Source organism: Schistocerca serialis, chromosome 12 (assembly GCF_023864345.2).
Source record: "Schistocerca serialis cubense isolate TAMUIC-IGC-003099 chromosome 12, iqSchSeri2.2, whole genome shotgun sequence".
Taxonomy (NCBI): Eukaryota; Metazoa; Arthropoda; class Insecta; order Orthoptera; family Acrididae; genus Schistocerca; species Schistocerca serialis.
In genome coordinates this window covers 86,464,888-86,485,996 of record NC_064649.1, presented here as the reverse complement: position 1 = coordinate 86,485,996, position 21,109 = coordinate 86,464,888, and the positions used below count along the sequence as shown (strand labels likewise).

Below are 21,109 nucleotides of genomic sequence, written 5' to 3'. Positions count from 1 at the left end.
AGTCATAGAAAAAAACACACAGAAAACCAGAAAAGTTCTCAATCTCTTTCACATGCCTTTTGATGACTCTGCACATCCAGTATTTTGCAGGACAGTGCTCAAGCATGTTCAGTGCAAGCTGTTACTGATTTGTTTGACTGATGGGGCTGCTAAGTGCTATACGACTCACTGCACTCCCCTGACTTAAGCTCTCATGAGTTCAACTCGATTTGTAAACTAAAGGAAACACTTCACGGCATTCGCTTCAGAACTGCTACAAATTCATCGCGCAACAGACCATACCGCCCGAACTGTCAACACAACTGGCACTGCAAAGAGTGTCCCACAACTTCCACATCACTGGCCACGGGTTATACACAATGCTGGTGACTACTTTGAAGGTCAGAAAAACTTTGAAGCATGTATATATTTTGTAAAAGCTGTAAATAAACAGTTGCCACTATTAAAATTCCAACCCTTGTACTTTGAACAAACTTTGAGAGTTCAAATGGGAAGTACTAGATACCCACCCTATAACCCCAATTTGGTGCCTAGCAATTACTGTCTCTTCGTTCACATGAGGAAGTGGCTTGGCTAGAATTGGTTTGGCAATGACAGAGTAGAAAACCAGTGTCGTAGGTTGCTGTCAGTCACAGGCAGCAGAATTCTATGACTGCAGACTTTCAAAACTTGTCAAATTCTATGACAAATGTCTCAATGTGGCTGGAAATTAAGTGCAAAAATAACTTAGCAGGTGCAGTTTCACAATATCATAAAACAATTTCTGTAACTTCACTCACTTTTTTTAATAAATGCGAGTTACTCCATAAATAGTACTCATATATAACATACACTGAGGAAATTGGCAAGTATTACATCACGTATACCTTGACCAAACACTAACAAAGTAATACTCTAGTATCAGCATGCCCTGCATACCTGCAAGATTCATTGATTAAACAGTCATACTTATGTGAGCATATTGTCTGTATTTTCAGAAAAAAGCCTTTATTCAGATGATGAATGGTGTGACTGCATAATGGGCTACATGGTGCATCTAATGATGCTGGAACTTTTCACACAGAGTGTGCAACGCAACATACCCAAAGGATAAGCGTATGCAGGTTATTACCACCTTTCACACTTTGTGAAAGGCTGAATCATTGACACGTGGACAAGGGAGCATCATAAGGTCGCAAAGACAGTGCAGTGCAGTGACGGCAGAATGAGTGGTGATGAAATGGACTCAGGACATCAGCGTAGCAAGAAAATTAGGCACGGATCCTTCGAGAAGAAGTATGGCACGATAAAATCATAGGATTGTTTGACTAGCTCTTACAAATAGAAAGATGGCAATAACTGAAATCTGGGCACAGCTTCCAGGCAGAGGGTCACCAAGACCTGAAAACTGGGTTGAGATGTTGAATTTCCACGCGTCATCTGTCACCGACTAAAGAGACTTGTAAATCTAAAATGAATTGGAACATTACGTGACCTTCTGTCATATTCACAAATGAGTCTGACTTCTGTCTGTGGCAGTCAGATTGACACAACCATGTATGTAGACAACCTGATGAAAGGTCACAGGAAGCAGTAATTCTCAAGATCCTAACCTCTCCGACTCCTGGAGTAATGGTGTGGGGAGTGATTGGATGAGACAAAAAAACTGATTTGGTAACTGTTAAGGGACGCAGAATGTTTGCCATTGTGTGGCAAGTATGGTAAACCCTACTTTCGTAATCTTCACAATCAGGCTACCAACTGATAATATTCCATCAGGATAATGCAAGACCCCAAACCACAAATACCTTGAAGACTATAGCGACCCTTGAACTGCTTGTTCGGTTACCTGATTTATCATTCACAGAGAACTTGCAGGATGTGATGGGAAGATGCATGCTTTCATACCGGGATCAACCAGAAGTCTTCATGATCTGACAATGTTTGTGTTTCAGGCATGACAAGAAAAACTGCTTCACCAAGTTTTGCAGCTGTCGAATTGGTGCAGCAAGGCATAAAACTTTACACTTTTGTCTGTTCTTCATTTACAGACAACTGAATAGTTAAGATCCAGTGAATGACATTCTTTGATAAATGAGATTTTACAAAAAGCACAAGTAAAGAATGTGTTTCGGAGGATTATGCCTCTGTCAGCAGGCAGATTTATGTCAATAAGGCATCGATGATATGTAAGTATGACTTTTTTAAGAAACATTGGTCACAAGCTGGTTTTTCAGTTATATTTACATCACATACACTTTGTATGGCAACCTAAATATACACTATATAATGTAAATATGATAAACTGGGGCCTGTGATAGGTTGCCCACAAAATTCATACATATAAAGCATCAACACCTTCCTGACTGACATATACCTGATATAAGTACAACCCTTCAAAATGCATAGAAGGAAATTAATAAATGTGACTACCTTCAATCAGTTGTATTTTTAACTGAATAAAAGTCCAGCGACTGTCCGTATTTCAGTTTCTTACATTGAAAACTCAAAAACAGTTAAACAGTGAACATCCAAACATATTATAAAAAAGGATGTATGCATGTAAATGTGTGAGTATTCCTCCTAAACCACTGGATCAATTTCAATCAAACTTGGTAAACATATCCCTTACTGTCCAGCAACAGCTGCTATGTGGGTAAGAGCTATCTACCTACCATGGTTCAGGAGATATGATGCTACAAACAATGAAACATGTGAAAAATTGCAGCACTGTGCATGCCATTTGAACTTATTATTTCTTTGCTACTAACTCCATTTGCAACGCATTTTGCAAACTATATGTAGACAAAGTTGAATTTATATCTAAAAACAAAGATGATGTGACTTACCAAATGAAAATGCTGGCAGGTCGACAGACACACAAACATACACACAAAATTTAAGCTTTCGCAACAAACTGTTGCCTCATCAGGAAAGAAGAAAGGAGAGGGAAAGACGAAAGGATGTGGGTTTTAAGGGAGAGGGTAAGGAGTCATTCCAATCCTGGGAGCGGATAGACTTACCAGCTTGAATTTTGTGTGTATGTTTGTGTTTGTTTGTGTGTCTGTCGACCTGCCAGCATTTTCATTTGGTGTCACATCATCTTTGTTTTTAGATATATTTTTCCTACGTGGAATGTTTCCCTCTATTATAACCAAAGTTGAATTTACCTACACAAACCTATCTTTGTATGACACACAGTTTAAGAGATATGATATCATAAACACTGAGATGCATGGAAAAATACCGCACCATGCATGAAGTTTTAGTACACTTACTCTTTACTACAGATGACTCAACTTAAGAAAATCTTTGACACCTGACAGGGCTTTTGATAACTTTTAACCATGAAGCGCAAATGGCTGTAAGCAGAAACACAAGCCGTCTGTAGAGCAATGAAGAGGCATCGTCACAGAGATGTTTAGAAAATCGTGTGCAGACACACAAAGCAGCTACACCCAGCTTACAGAAACCATTGAGAATCACGTCACACCAAGTCAATTGCAAGAGTACATGTAAGGTTTTGTTTCTTATAGAAATTCGTAAAATGAATACCCCAACAATGCCAGATTTTCAGCTAATTTCTTTATAAAACATACAAAGGTCATTCCAATCAAAATATACAACATATTTCAAAAATTCAACTTTCATTCTACATCTTTGCTATTCATTGGGGTCACTGAAACATTCTTCCCAATCGTATTCAAATCATCAGTGTAGCAAATAGACCAAAAACAACAAACACTGCTGAATGAGAACAACACATTAAGAGAATAAATAGTCTTTAGTATCCACAATAAAGTATTTTCCACAATGAAGTATTTAAGAGCTAACAACTCATGTCCCCAATTTCTCAAGGAGGATCTTAAATGTCACAGATGAAATAAATGACAATGCAAGTATATCTGTAGTGTGCCAAATGCAGAACAATGCTGACTCACCATTCTTCTAAGTGTGCTCATGGGGTGACGCAGTGTTTCGCTAAAGCGTCGGGCAGGTGGCTTCTTTGGATTCGATGAGGGTGTGTGGACAGCACAGCACTTTATGAACAGTCCCATGAAGATGATGAACGCTACGCCCATCAACAGAACTGCCCACCAGTATTCCTGCAAGAAAATACAGTTGAAAGTTTTGAAGTGTTCAGCCATGTGTAACTACTAACTAATGTGTTTTTCATTGCATGTAATGGTGTTCAGGACAGACCGTTTCATCGGCTGTTGTAAATTTATATCAGAATCAGGATCACAGTTTTATTATCTCATTTCATATAGGCATAAGTCACTGATTTAATGTACAGGGAACTGTTCAATGTAAATTAGGTAACTGAGACATATACAGTATTGAATAAACCCAATTAATCACAATTTACAACTATCACTGCATGTTTTATTACATTCCTCTACAGAGACAGCTTTATCAACACTGAAAAATTCTACAAGTCAATAATAACATCTTCACAAAAGGATGACATCTAATTTTTCTTTCAGCAACATGAAATTTTCTTTTCATTGCTTTTAGTATCATACATATGTTGAAAATGGTTCCTTATTGATAACTAATAGTTAATTATTAATATTTATGACTTGTTATATATAAAAATAAACAGTTCACAAATTTAAATACATGGAATAGTTAAAATATATAGGTCCCTAAATAGCAGTTGGCATGACTCATTAGGCTTAATATTAAATATACTTCTAATATTAACTTTTTTCAGTAACAGTAGCCTGTTCAAACTAATTGCATTACCCCAGAAGATTATTCTAATCTTACAACAGACCCAAAGTAGCTGTAATAAACAACTTTCCTAGTCACTTGAGTACTACAGTACATCCCATGTGAATGCAAGATTGTTTAAGTTGTTCGCCAAGTAGCTTATGTGGGAAGACGATAATTCTCCCTCTCTTTCTACAACTAACCACAGGGATTTGACAGAATCTGCATACCTAAGCTACTGATTTGACTTTGATCAGTTAGTTTTAAACTGTATTTGGTGAGCCTTTATCCTATTCTAATTTCACCAATATTCTAAGCTGTTTGGTTATCTCCCCCCCCCCCCCCCCCCCTCCCACTTGCAATTCACACAGATCTACTGGAATATGATTTCAACTGAATCAAAAGCAGTGCAGTATCATTTATTCTGCATCTTTCTAATTTATGGAGCAGTGGTGAGTGGATTACACAGTGAAAAACCTTTCGTTACATCACAGCAAATTCCTGTGACAAACATCCATTTAATAAATGTAATTTCTGTACATCTGTTGTTGTTATAAACAGTGGGTTAAAGAGAACATGTATTGTACCACACACAAAAATCAACCTCGTGTGTGACCTACAATTCCTCAAAGTTTTCTGGTAAAAATACTGTATATCAACACTTGTCACACAGTGCTATGAGAAGCTAAACAGCACATACAATAGCAAAATGGGAGAGTCAAGGAGTAAGACACAGGGCCTCTTCCCACAACAATAATGAGAGCCAATCAGCAGCTATGAAAGGGTATGTCCATCTTCTTCCTCCTCATAGTCTCTCTTTTATGGGAATCATTTTTATTCCACTCTGGACATTCTCAACGATTAGCTCACCACAATCCAGTGAGTGGGTTACGACAATGTAATTTCCAAACAATAATATGTTGCAGCAGAGCAACAAAGTTTTAATTCAATATATATATACAAAGAGTAGTGAAATATTTCGATAGATAACTCATGCCAACTGAAACTACCTATACTGAATGTCACCTTTATCCCACAACATCATGGTTGTGTGACATATTACATCAAATATGCATGAACAGAAAGAGAAGAGAACAGATTACTGACAATATATTTTTGCATCTATATTATTTTTTCGAAAATAGGTTGTGGTTACTGACAGATTTGTAGTGTAGTCCTCGGTCTAGCTAGGGCTGAAATGTGACAATTTGGTTGTGATCTGGCAAAGTGGTATAAAAGCTTTCAGTTAATCTGATAATTCTATTGTGAATGAATTAATTATTCCTAGTACTTTCCTAATAATATGTGGACAATGCAGAAAGTTATGTACAACTGGATGGTATTTTGTTGACAGGACAGTAAATAAGAAGAGAGAATTTTCTACGGATACCCACCGTGATCCACTGAGCAACAGTGAGCAACGTCTCCTTATTGAAGAGGAGATTCTTGAGCCGAGCCAGCGGCCCCTCAGCATCCACAGCTCTGCACTTGTAGAACACATCACAGTAGCCCTATGGCAAAAAATAAAAATACTGACACGCTTATAAAATTATTAAGGGAGCAGATTTATCAATATGTTTCAAGATATATCAAATAATTATATATCTATTTGAATATCATTTAAAACATTATCTGGGAGACAAAAAAATGCAAATCATATCCATTAGTTCAATTATTTACAGTTTAAGATGGGCAGAGACATAGTTCAGCTGACACTACTCTCATGTGGTGTTTATCTGACAGTTTTCCAAAAAATTTTAAGTGCTACAATACAGCAGTGAATGTGAATGAAAGGTAAGGGTTTAATGCTCATCGACAGTGGGGTCACAAGAGATGAAGCTGAGGAAGGACAGGGAAGGAAAAAATTTGGATGGCTAGACAGGGATACGAACCACTGTTCTCTGGAATAGGAGATCAGTGTGCTACCAACTGTGCCTCTTTGGTTTTTCTGACTATTTAAGTCTCAAAATAAAATATTTAAATTGGTTTGAAACACAGTTTTCTTTTAATAGATGTTAATAATGTCACTACAGCATTCAAAAACTGTGACAATGTGCAATAACATTGAAGGGCGGAGAAAAGCCAGAGACACCAACATCAGTCTTCATGATAAGTTTTGGAATCCCTATTCTAGTCAAGTGAAGGAACTGAAGATTTGGAATCACTATTTCAGTCAACTGAACTAAGTGATCGGCCCTGCTACAGTCGATGCAGTTGTTTGTGCAAGCAAACGATCACATGAGCATATAAGAATTAAGACCAGGCCTACAATGGAAATTTGATTTTATTTGACATGCTTAAGATGAAAATAAAGGGAAAATGACACATCTGCTGAAAGACAGGTGGGAAGAAGGGAGGGGTTGGGGGCATATAGGAGCAATCATTCGAAGCAAAGAAGTCTCAGTACAAATGCGCTCTAAAATGCATGCCCTAAAAAGCTATGTACACCACTCCATTTTCAATGCTGTGAAACAAACCTTTTTTTTTTTTTTTTTTTTTCTGTAAGTTGTTTGCTGGCACTTTTAAAAGTGGTAGCATGGACCAAAGCAAGGAAGAAAATGTGCAGTAAACATGGGCTCTAAAAGTACATACTTTAAGAGCTACGAGCACTTAGTCATCTTTGCTACCATGCAACACATCTGTTCTAACGAACAAGTGCATATAGCTCGTAAGGTATGCATTTTAGAGACCAAGCAAAGAGCTTGCAGTAGAAGAGATTTGTCTCACAGTGTCGAAAATGAACAATTGCCCATAGCTCTTTATGCATGCCTTTTTAAGAGCTTTGAATGATCATTCCTGAATATTGGCCATTCCTCCTGGGTATCTTTTGTAGTGGATCGGAATGAGCAAGTGGGTAAGTAAGAGAAGATGAAAGTTGGAAACAAAATGTAATACTTATTTTAACAACTGGTCTTTGATGATGGTGGACTGATAATTATCTCAAATAATATGGAGGGAACACCACTGATGTCAGTTTCCTGTTACTTCACCAAACATTACAACTGTAATGACGGTAACTGGAAAATAACTGTTAGAGATTTTGCTGGACTTGGATAGTCTGAGGTTGCTAGGTCCATGCATAGGAATATATTATGATGTACATAGGGGATTACTGGACATGAAAAACATGATGATCACCACAGTAGGAGCCCAGCATTGATAAAGCACATTAAATAAACAAAGGAATTACAATGCAACAAGTCAGTCCTTATTATTAACATAATTCAATGTAGAGTACTTGCATTTTCATGCACATTTGTCAGCTTTAGTTTCCTGCTCGGTTTAAATTACAAAAAGCCCTTCTTTGAAAAATATGTAGTAGATTCTTGATTAGCCAGACTAATTGTTGTACATCATTCAGATAATAAAAAATCCAGATAATTGAATATACAAAGAAGAAAAGTGATTTTTGTTTTATTACTCTAGAAAGATACACGATGTCAACTTGCATATGGTTATCTGGTAGGTATGTTATCATATGGTTGTATATCTAGAGTTAATACATACTGTTAAATGTATATTTAAAAAAAAATTAAACTTATTGAAATCAACCGAAGTTGGTGTTTATTAGCAGATTAGAAACACATTTCCTATGTACATACATATTTTCCTAAAATACTGCAATCTTAATCATGAAATACCTAACAAAAGATACCTAGGACACTCACAGTAGTTTAATTTTGTTTAAAATATTTGATAACTGCCATTTGACATAATTTTTTCTTTTCATTGCTGCTTCACTACAAAATTGTTTTAACTGTAGAAAACTCATGGTATCATACTTTTTGTTTTTCCAATCATTTGAAAGCTGTTTCAAGGGCTCAAAATGCTTCTGTGTGAGATAGTTGGGCATTATTTTATGCATCTACATTTTCTCCTGTTTCATCTTGTCGTATTTTCTGCAGTTCATTTGCCTGCAATATTTTTACAACAATTTCATCATCTGACATGATCTGAAAACCTAGATCATTATTGTAACAAGTGAGGCATTCTTTCACATAATGAGGATTACAATCCTGGCTCACAGTATTTGTGTGTTTGTCATTAGCTCATTTATATCCTCCAAAACAGAATCATCCACGTCAGTTATTGAATTTTTGTGTTCCTGTTTTAATATTCAGTTCCAAGCTTTGTTCAAAGTCTTGCTTTCAATCAAATCCCTAGCATTTACAACCATGTAACAACACTCCTTTCAGTTCATGTGCCTGAGAAACGTCAAAACAAGTTTTATGTTATCTTCATCAACAGATAACAGTCTACCATATATAAAACTTGTTTCTTTAAAGTCATTTTAATATTTCAATAACACTTAACAAAGATGTATTAGCATGCAAAAATTTTACTTTAAACATTTCATTTTCTCTCTCTTAACAGTTCAACCAAAGGATGGTTCCAGTAAAGGTATGACTTTTTCTTGTTTACCAGTTTTGTTTTGAATTTTTTCCTTACTTCAGGAATAAAAGTGTCGTCATACCAGCTAACGAATATTTTTGTGCTCATCCATTTGCTTTTTTGGTTTTTATAAATTAATGGAAATCTGATATTTTTCAGGCATCTGGAGTTTTTGGATTTTCTGATGACAAGCAGAGGCATTTTATGGGTCCAAGTAGTGTCTGCACAAACTAATACTGTTACTTGCTCTTTGTTAGTTTTATATCCTATAGCTGAGCTCTGTTGCTGATAAGCTAGATATTTTCACAGTAATGATTTCCAGTTTAATCCTGTTTCACCAGTGTTGTAAACAAAGTCCATGTCATAGTCATTTTGGTCCGATTCCTTCTTAAAACCACCTTTAAGAGAATTTGCTGCATCTACATCAGCTGACGTTTTGTTTTTGTACTTCCAAATCTCGAATTACATGACGAGATTTGAACCTGTACAACCATCCACACACAATTCATTTCTACAAGGTTGTCCAGTTGACCGTTTTTGTACAAAGGGTCAATACAAAGCTTCTCCCAAAAGTTTAGTTTTCATTTTCTCTATCACTTTTTTAAGTTTAGTCCTGTCTTCACTATCAAATTTGCAGATATACTTCAAAACTGAATTGGTATTAAGGTTCGCAGGAGAGCTTCTGTAAAGTTTGGAAGGTAGGAGACGAGATACTGGCAGAAGTAAAGCTGTGCGGACCGGGCGTGAGTCGTGCTTCGGTAGCTCAGATGGTAGAGCACTTGCCCGCGAAAGGCAAAGGTCCCGAGTTCGAGTCTCGGTCAGGCACACAGTTTTAATCTGCCAGGAAGTTTCATATCAGCGCGCACTCCGCTGCAGAGTGAAAATCTCATTCTGAATTGGTATTCTTCTTAATCTTATCGAAGTACCTAGAGCATACTTGTTGGGTAACTTATGACCAGTTTGTACTTTTTCTAATAAATCAATAATGTTTATTTCATCTTTTAGTGATAACACCAGTCTCTCAGGCTCAGACAGTTTTAAGACCAGACATAGCACAGTGACGTAGTAACTGCAACTGTCTGACCCAAACAGTATTGAAACACGTGGGTCAGAGATCATGCAACAGTGTCAATGTGACACGTCCTTGCACACATGGACTAGGCTGCCCCAGATCACATAAGAAACAGATTGCCCGATCGCTTGGTCTAGCGGGCAACCCTTGTCAGGGAACAGCCACCAGGGAGCGACAGTGTCACACCCTTACTTGTGACACCAACCACTAGATGGCACTCTGTTCTGTGAAATATATGTCAACATCATCCGAATGCGTGCAGCTTTCCACCATGTGGCATCTGTGAAGTACAGCTGTTTCTGACATACCGCTGGTAGTGGATTGAGTCGTCATCATGATTGCCTGCGAGTATATCCAGTGTGGAAGGAGTAGACGGACAAATCCTGAACTAAAAATGTTCAGATTTCCCGTCAAAGATAAAGAAAGGTTACGGAAGTCGATTTTAAATCCAGGTAAATCAATAAATTAGTTTTTATTCACGATATTTAATGTTTCTCAATATTTATTTTTTTCGAAGATATCGTTGTTAAGTGCGTACTTGAAATTATATTCATTTACAACTAACAGTAATCAAATGCAAAATGTGGTTAGGAAGCAAATTCTGTTTCTTAAACTTATTTACAGTCTCAATGTGAATAATATATTGTCATTATAACTCACCTAATCCCTATACATACTCTATGCAAAATAAACAATTATGTTGGTAATGTCAGGACGCGAAACCCACTGCTCGGTGGAATATTTGTCAGTAAATTAACTGATTATATTTCAGAGACATTGAGAAGATTTTGAAAGCTTTCTAGTGTTAACCTGCGTGCGGAGGAGCTGTATAACAAAGAGGAAATGAACGACATGGAAGGCGAGTGTAAAACCTAAGTGACTGCAATACAGTCTCCATTTAAACAGTAACTTGCAAGAAATGTTTGTGTGTTACTTTTCATTTATTTCATTTCGCATATGATTGTGAGAAGTATCCCTACAGTAGAAATAAACTTGGTTTGTCAAATTACAGGAGTTAATCTACATTCTTCGATTGAAAACTCGGGAAAAACCACAGCAGATCATGAGCTACAGTCAGCTGTGTGACAAATGCATTTTGCGCGCAGTGCTCTAGCCGAACACAAATCGGCGTCATTCACGTCACCGAAGATACAGCGTTGCCAATTCCGTGACATGGACAGGTCAGTTTGCATTATAGCGTCACCTGCGACACCTGTTGACCGACGGGAAAACTATTTTTACGGTTTGCCTGTTCCGCCGTAAGGACGGTCAATCTGTTTCTTACGTGATCTGGGTAGGCTACGAAACTATTTGCTCGTGGTTGACAATCTGGATAATTGCAAATTTGAATAACTGAGGTCCAGATAATCGAGTCTGCAATGTCTATGGCTTTTACGAAGCCACTACTACATTGTGCATAGTTCAAAAGTGGTGTACTTTCAGTTGCCCCTCAATTTGGAGAGAGAAAGAAACATCTTCAGGAGACAGCTTGGTGCTGTTAAGATGGTGGGGAGCAGTGTCGCCCCACACACACATACACACACAAGCATACCTGGAAGTTATCACAGGGAGAGCCCGGCCGCAGGCTTATGCCGCCGGGAGGCAGGCCGACAGCAGCGGCGAACTCGCTGGTGCTGCGGCAGGTGGCGGCGTCCGTGCCATTCTGGCAGGCCAGCTCGCACAGCCGCCGCTTGTCCGTACCCGAGCTCAGGAAGCACTCCGTCATGTTCCACTCGAGGCAGATCGAACCGGTGCACTCCCCGTTGATGCACAACTGCAATACAATAGACTGAGTCTCAGTATGAGTCACACACTAGTAAACACTGTCTAAAACATGAAACGTTCCTGTTGTTGTTGTTGTTGTTGTTGTGGTCTTCGGTCCTGAGACTGGTATGATGCAGCTCCATGCTACTCTATCCTGTGCAAGCTTCTTCATCTCCCAGTGACTTACTGCTACCTACATCCTTCTGAATCTGCTTAGTATATTCACCTCTTGGTCTCCCTCTACGATTTTTACCCTCCACGCTGCCCTCCAATGCTAAATTGGTGATCCCTTGATGCCTCAGAACATGTCCTACCAACCGGTCCCTTCTTCTTGTTAAGTTGTGGCACAAACTCCTCTTCCCCCCCCCCCCCCCAGTTCTCCTCATTAGTTATGTGATCTACCCATCTATTCTTCAGCATTCTTCTGTAGCACCACATTTCGAAAACTTCTCTTCTTCTCTTAACTATTTATCATCCACATTTCACTTCCATACATGGCTACACTCCATACAAATGCTTTCGGAAACGACTTCCTGACACTTAAATCTATACTCGAGGTTATCAAATTTCTCTTCTTCAGAAACACTTTCCTTGCCATTGCAAGTCTACATTTTATATCCTCTCTACTTCGACCATTATCAGTTATGTTGGTCCCCAAATAACAAAACTCATTTACTACTTTAAGTGTTTCATTTCTTTATCTAATTCCCTCAGCATCACCCGACTTAATTCGACTACATTCCCTTATCCTCGTTTTACCTTTGTTGATGTTCATCTTATATCCTCCTTTCAAGACACTGTCCATTCCGCTCAACTGCTCTTCCAAGTCCTTTGCTGTCTCTGACAGAATTACAATGTCATCGGCCAACCTCAAAGTTTTTATTTCTTCTCCATGGGTTTTAATACCTACTCCAAATTTTGCTTTTGTTTCTTTTACTGCTTGCTGAGTATACAGATTGAATAACATCGGGGAGAGGCTACAACCCTCTCTCACTCCCTTCCCAACCACTGCTTTCCTTTCATGTCCCTCGATCTTAGGTTAAACATAATTTTGGAATAATACTCTCACAAATATTAGGAAATTGTCTTTAAGATGTGACGTATGAGGGCTATTTATAAATGCATCTCTAATTCATCATCAATCATTGCATTAAAGGGACTTTAAGATGTACATCAGATAAAACAAAAGAAATACCCACAAGAGAGAGAGAGAGAGAGAGAGAGAGAGAGAGAGAGAGAGAGAGAGAGAGAGAGAGAGAGAGAGAGATAGATAGATAGAGGTCCTCTTCATGGGACTAGACAGCACCAAAGACAGTGGAAAGTCAGTATGAATATTTAAATAATAATTTTAGTTTCAAAATGAGGTGTCCTAATGCCTTAGTGGATTTTGTTTGAGGTGTATGTCCTATTAATACTCCCATCAGTCAACAGTTCCCCTCATTAAGAATTGCTATCTGAAACACAGTATATATAATTCCACATAGTAAATGGAATGACACCATTAATAAATATGGACTTCGATCAGAAATCGGTAGCTAAGGTAGAATATTCAAAATTTCTAGGTGTATGCATTGATGAGGGGTTGAACTAGAAAAAACACACTGAAGATCTGCTGAAACTTTTGAGTTCAGCTACTTACGCTATTAGGGTCATTGCAAATTTTGGCGATATATGTCTCAGTAAATTAATTTACCACGCCTGTTTTCATTCTCTGCTTTCGTATGGCATCATATTCTGGGGCAACTCACCATTGAGTAAAAGAGTGTTCATTGCACAAAAGCGCGTAATCAGAATAATTGCTGGAGCTCATCCAAGATCATCCTGCAGACACTTATTTAAAGAGCTAGGGAACTTCATTGTAACCTCACAATATATATATTCACTTATGAAATTTGTTATTAACAATCCAAACGAATTCAAAAGTAATAGCAGTGTACATGGCTACAACACTAAGGGAAAGGATGATCTTCACTATTCATGGTTAAATCTAACTTTGGCTCAGAAAGGGGTAAATTATGCTGCCACAAAAGTCTTTGGTCACTCACCCAGTAGCATCAAAAGTCTGACAGATAGCCATATATCATTTAAAAGGAAATTAAAAGAATTTCTGAATGGCAACTCTTTTTACTCATTAGATGAATTTTTGGAAGTAGTAAGTGGGTAATTTCCCCATCACCCGCCCCCAACCCCACCCAAAAAAAAAAAAAAAAAAAAAAAAAAAAAAAAAAAAAAAAAAAAAATTGTGTAATGTAATATCTTGTATAGACAACTTTTATTAACCTGACACGTTCCACATCATTACAAAGTGTCATATTCATGATCTATGGAACTAATCTAATCTAATCTTTATTGCTTGAATGGGAACAAGAGATCAAGGTTCAAGACCATCAAGTGAAAGACAAAATATCTATTTTTGATCTCTGACAACTGTTACAGCAGCTTTTTGGTCAGGAAAAGAAGGGAAGGAGATGTAGAAACAAGCAGATGGTGGCAGGGAAGGAGAAGGAGATAGAAGGCGGATGGAGATGGAAAATTCATTTTGGAATTCTAAAATTTGCTGTTTGTGCAATGCATCACTTCAATGCTTCCAGTAGCTTGTTACATCTTTGACTTTTCTGAATAACAGCCACATACTTTTCCTTTACTTTTCTCTCTACCACCTCTGTCACTTTCGAATCCACACAATGTATTGTCACTGTGCGAGATGGGAGGTGACAGAGAGCGGTATCTGCCCAAAGAGTTTGGGGAGGGAACTCAAACACTTCAGTGTTTCACCTTTCTAATCAGAGCTGCACATCTCATCATTTCAGATACAACAGTAGCACAATGCAACTTCTGCCAGATAAAGGCTGTGTTTCCAACTGTGTTTCAAACCCAGAACATTGCCTAATTTTTCTTACAGGAGCACTAGTCTTCTGTGAAGTTTTGTAATGGATCTGGGAGACGTTATTTTTTTTACCGTATTTGTCGATACTGAATTGAAAATGTTTTCTTATATTTTTGTCAGAATTTATTATAATTTGTCTTATTATATGCTAATTTACTTCTGTTTTTGAGAGTAAAAGCATATTGATTACTATTAGAAAATGTATCGAAGAATAGCAAAGAAACTAATTGTGTAAAATATCTTTGACGTTGGAGTAGTCTTTGACTATAGTCAGTCCGAGTCGGAAGCTAACTCTTGGTGTGTGTTGACGGAAGAACAATGTGAAGGTCGCAGTCATAAATAATTTTGAATTATGTTAACTATTATTTTTGTATTATCTGAAAAGAAGAAACTACATTGGAAGAAACTGTATTTGAAACACCAAAATGAGAGAAACACGATGAACCACGTCATTTTCTGCAGCCGACAACGATGCATTGTGGAATCATACTTAGACAACTGAAGCCAAGACTTATATTTGCTTGCAAACGTCTAATGGAAAAGGTACTGTCACGAAATATGGCAAATTTAAGTTTATAAAAAAATAGTGACCATATTTTCAACTTGTGTAATAGCCGGGATATTTCAGTTTGAAAGGAAGAAGAGAGGTAAAGCCAGAATTAAAACTGTGTAGGTGGGTCATGAGTCATCCCTGATAACTCGGACAGTAATAGCATTGCCATGTAAAGCAAGGCTCAGTCTTCAATCTTAGTCCACTACATATTTTCATCTCCCACGTAGTTTCAAAACAACATAAACTTTGCTGCAGAGTCAAAGAGGCACCAAATGTCTTCAATTATTTCTCACAGTTTTTAGCCAGTATAGCTTCCCTTAATGCCATCAAAGCTATTCCCTGATGTCCCAACCCATGTTCTACGACCCTGTCCTTTCTTCTAATCAAGGTTTTCCGCACGGTCCTTTCCTCAACAATTCTGCAGTGAACATCCTGCTTTCTTATCTTATCAGTCCTCCACGTTTTCCACATTCTTTGGTAATTTCACACACTGAATGATTTCATTCTCTTCATACTAGCACGGACAAAATGACGTGGTGGGTTACCTGTGTGCCCTCATTGCAGCGCGTCTTGTTGGCCTTGGGCATCGGCGCCGGGCACTCGGGCGAGCTGCCACTGCACTTGGAGCTCCAACTGCAGTCGGACTCTGAGCGGCAGAGCACGTTCTGCCGGCTGAGCACGAACTGGCACGTCTCGCTGGAGCAACACGGCCCTTGGCTGGGACTGCAACAGAAGGAAGCAGGGGTAAAAAAGTGGTCTCCTCCTAAAAGCAGGCCAGGGTAGTAGAAAGAAAGAAAGAAAGAAAGAAAGAAAGAAAGAAAGAGAGAGAGAGAAAGAAAGAAAGAAAGAAAGAAAGAGAGAAAGAAAGAGAGAAAGAAAGAGAGAAAGAGAGAAAGAGAGAAAGAAAGAAAGAAAGAAAGAAAGAAGAAAACGTTCAAATGTGTGTGAAATCTTATGGGACTTAACTGCTAAGGTCATCAGTCCCGAAGCTTACACACTACTTAACCTAAATTATCCTAAGGACAAACACACACACCCATGCCCAAGGGAGGACTCGAACCTCTGCCGGAACCAGCCGGATGGGGTTCACCTTACAAGTTTCCACAAACTTCCACTAAATGCTGTTACTGGGGTAGGACATTGCAGGTTGTGATTTTTTTTTGTCATCAAGTTAACAGCAAATTTGAAAGTGAGCAAATAATTTGTTTACAGTGACTGTTTAAGACCAACTGTTGTGAAAATGTGAAAATTTCATGTAACAGTTTCCTTTCAATGACTTTTTTTTTTTTTTTTTTTTTTTATAATTTTCGTCAAGTCCTAACTCAAAAACAATTACCAGATTTCCATCATTCTACTTTTGCTGATCAATTACCTTCAGGGAAGATACTTTGCAATTGGTTTATAGAATTATGTCATGGCCATAACTCCAACTGCAATTAATTTCATCAAGGTCAACCAAAATAGGTTGCTGTTTTCAAGACATATGAAGAGGACTGAAATATGATGTGCCATAAGCATAGCTGGGTGCAAGACTGATAATCTGTTAATCGTTGATTAGCGAGTTAACTTTTTGAGTGACAGGTTGAACTTAAAGTTAATTTTCAAAAACGTTAACAGACTATTTAATGTCTGCTAAATTTCTTCAGGTCCATTACTCAATAACTAGGTTTCTGCTGCTTACGAGAGAAATTACACCGTGCCACCAGTGGAAATCATCTTTTGACAAGTTTGGGTCACGTAGGTGTGTGGCTAGCTGGGGTGGGCATGATTGATGCAAACAATCAGGTGTGAGTGAGAATAACTATAGGTGTTGGCTGTTTATTGTTGTTTGTTAACTGACTTTGCGTTAAGCACTACTTTTTGTTCGTGGGATGACTGTGGAAACTAAATCGTGGAATCTGATTCTAGCTCTATAACTGATGAAAATTTGTGAGCACTTTTAAATTATTACATTAATTTTGTATGTATTTTTTGACTGTAAACTGTTTACCTAAAAAGTCAAGAAATAGGGCTCACATTTTGAGAATTAACAATTTGCAACAACACATAAGGAGAACACATGAATCACTGTATGTACAGTTTGGAAAAACAGTGAAAGTTGCTTCTGGTAGAGAAAAGTTAAAAAGAAAAATCAATCTTAGCATCCAGATACTGACAGCAGAGCTAGTAGCAGTAATCCGGTTGAAAGAATACAAGTGAGAAACATCCAAGAGTCTTTTAGCTTGTAGTAATTGGCGGCGATGTGTCTCAAGCTAGTGTGGATCAATGCATAGTAAACTTCATTGTTACAAACATGGTTCTTTTACATGTCACTGGATCAAAGTCATTTGAGAAGCTTATAAAAACCTTTAAACTCAAACAATAGGAGAATATTTGGCGCACAAGTTGTTGATGAACATTTTCATTTAAAGCAGCCTCTTATTAAGGGAAATATGCATTGAGAATCAGATACTATACTATTCTCGTGTATTTTTATTCATCCATGATCTAATACTGATAACTAAATAATCATAAAACAATTAAACTACTTTTTTATTTGTCTTTGATTTTCTACCTAAACTTCCCCATTTAAAAATTTTTCTTTAAGCAACAGTAATTTGTTGGATTCATTTGCTGTTTCACTAAACAATTAACTTTAATCTCCGATAAATCTCCTGTAAAGTAATGCTTCAATGTGTAATGAGGTTAACTTTCCTAATAATGGATTAACGATTAACCAAATTAACTTTTTGATTAATGTTGCCCAGCTGTGGCCATACGACTGAGGTATCTTCAAGTTCATCAAATACTACAGTCACCCCGATTTTGTTTAACATTTAGCTTTGAAAAAGATCCATTAATGACAGATTCAGCGCCATTTGATACAAGCTCCATTGGTCATAAATGACATCCAAATTCGACATATTCGTACAAGCCAGAAGCTAAGCAGTGATCAACTGTTTGGGTGTTCCAAGATGAACTGATCCCAAAAAATGTTATTTCCGATGCAAGAAAATGTCTGTGTGGTTATGCTGGACATGACATAACCATTGGTTTGGAGCACGCTGTTCCAAAGCTGACACATGTGACACATTATAAGCTACCCGTCGGGCGGAACTACAGGGCACATTTTATGCATGCACGAGCTACTCGGCCACTCCTGCCCGCCACGGCCATCTGTTCACCCTAAGTCATAGATCAAATTAACAAAAACATCCCAAACTTTGTGTAAAACAGTCTATTATTTGATAGCGAGAAATATCAAAATAATATCTCCGTGCCCATATTCACTTGCTTTATTCCCTAACAACTACTTCATGCTCTCTTATGTCAAATGAAGACTTTTTGTGGAAAGCAGTTATCATTACCTCATGAGGAGACATCAGGCCTGTTAATCCTGAGTACCTGGCTAGCAGATTTTCACGCGATGGCCCTTGCTTTCTGACAAAATCAATGTTCAAGTTTTATGCATACCTCCCATAATCATAATGTTCGTCAGCGTACCACAGTGGTTAAGGTTTATGGCTACCAATCTGGCAGTACAGGTTCAAATCTTGCCTGTGCACTTTCTTCAATCCGATAGTACAGAATATCATTAAATAGTATATGTCATCAAAAAAATATTCAACAGTACTCTTTTTCACCGGAGTAATTTCTTAATTAATCAAACATTACACCAAATTCTCCTAAATTGGTTATTCTGTTTGTTACAGAATAGATTACAGAACTGTCTTATTCACCATCACATGCATTGCTTGCTGTTCTACAACATAATATGGCATGAAATTTGTTGTAGAAGCAACAGGAGCGCAAATTCGTAGAGCACGAAAGGCACTAATTTGCATGCCCACGAATTTTTCAGAGGCGATATTGGAAGAAAAACTTTGTTTAAATTGAAAGAGATTATTCACTGTTCAATCAACTTCAGTGCAAACTACATGTACGTGGGCATTCCTGTGAAAGCACAATTAAAGAATGGGTTTTTATGGAACCTTCCCTCACAGTGATTTCTCTATCAGTCTTTAGCAAGTTGGGACACTCCAAATCTTTTCTGTGAAAATTTTTTAACCTGCATCTAAAAGTAAACCTAACAGGTCTGGCAAATCCATACAACCTGTCGTGTCACTGCTAGACACCACACTTGCTAGGTGGTAGCCTTTAAATCGGCCGCGGTCAGGTAGTATACATCGGACCCGCGTGTCGCCACTGTCAGTGATTGCAGACCGAGCGCCGCCACACGGCAGGTCTAGAGAGACGTCCTAGCACTCGCCCCAGTTGTACAGCCAACTTTGCTAGCGATGGTTCACTGACAAATTACGCTCTCATTTGCCGAGACGATAGTTAGCATAGCCTTCAGCTATGTCATTTGCTACGACCTAGCAAGGTGCCATTAGCTATTTATCTTGTGATGCATGTACCGTCAGACCGATGTTTACCAATTATGGATTAAAGTTAAGTATTCCAGAAGCTACATACTTTTTTTACTAGACTCAACTCCTTTAACTGTTCCAGACCTCACGCCAGCCTGCGTGAGCTTAAACGCGTGCCTTTCCGCTACCTCATAGTGGCTTGGCTGTCTTGCCAAGTCACAACACAACCAGTATGGCGGACAGGGCCCTTAGCCATTATGCTACACTCGCTTGATACAGAAGATATGCATAAAACTTCAACATCAAATTTCTCAGAAATTACGGGCTGTCGCATGAAAGCCGCTAGACAGGTCCTTAGGACAGATCCCTGCACAACATGCCTGAGACTCATCAAAATCTGTAACAGGTCTGATCATCCTCTTGTCAGTTTGAATGGAATTCAATAAATTATAAAGGCAAATCCTTTAAAACACAATTAAAAAAACTTAAAAGTCAATGCTCATAAAATGCTCTGTTATGGTGCAGAGCTCCATGATCATATTATCAACATCACAACAAATCCATGTGTAGCAAAATCCAAGCCTTAGGGGTGACAATAATTGATGCAAGCCACAATGAAGGTAGTGCTATTTCTTATATGGTGGGTGCCTTGCTGTTACTGCTTATACCTCTCCGTAACTGTGCAAGAAAGATAAAAAGCCTTTTTTGCAATGTTGAAAACAATGTAAGTTTCTGAAACAGAGACCTGTACCACATTCTACACGAATTTGGCAAGTCTTACGTTCAGCAAACAGTTGGGTTGAGGTGCAAAGAACATAGCCAAACGAGACAATGGAGTAAATCAGCTTTCGCCGAGACAGATACGGAGATAATCATGACGTGCAATACAATGAGATCAATACCGTGGTGCAGACACCAAGTATCTCAAACTGTGTAATTAATGGGACTGTCAAAATAAACATGTCACAAAATCTAATAAACTGCGATCAAAATTTCAATTTACACAGAGCACCGAGTCTGACACACAATTTATTGAGACCTCATTGGCCATCTAGTCCACCAGAGCAGTAAAACACTGAGCTAATGTGCGCTTCACAAATGAATAAGACTCAGTGGGTGTAGCAGGCACACGGAGTCAGACTGTTGCTACAAATGGAAATGTGACACCGACAATGCTTCACAATCTGCTAGGAGTCTGGGCAGCACAACTCACAACATTTGAACAAGATAACTGGGCCAATCAATGAAATGGAAACAACATATTAGCTGAACATCAAGCAGTACACCATTAATAGTGAATGGAAAATATATCATCTATTTTTGACAAAATACTCATCTATTTTTGCAGTATTCACATCTATTTTTGTCAAAATTTGCATTACTTTTTTTTTGTAAAT

The 21,109-nt window shown here is 38.1% G+C and overlaps 1 protein-coding gene across 2 annotated transcripts in view; it reads right to left on the bottom strand.

Annotated features, from left to right (window-relative positions):
* The window catches only part of LOC126428102 (disintegrin and metalloproteinase domain-containing protein 10), a 561,823-nt gene that overhangs the window by 9,413 nt on the left and 531,301 nt on the right, over nt 1-21,109 (bottom strand). For both annotated transcript variants that reach the window (XM_050090004.1, XM_050090003.1), the window contains exons 10-13: nt 15,909-16,086; nt 11,712-11,933; nt 6,090-6,206; nt 3,921-4,085 (exon numbers count right to left, since the gene is read on the bottom strand). In XM_050090004.1, the coding sequence (XP_049945961.1) occupies nt 3,921-4,085; nt 6,090-6,206; nt 11,712-11,933; nt 15,909-16,086 (682 nt within the window). The remainder of the gene's footprint in view (nt 1-3,920; nt 4,086-6,089; nt 6,207-11,711; nt 11,934-15,908; nt 16,087-21,109) is intronic.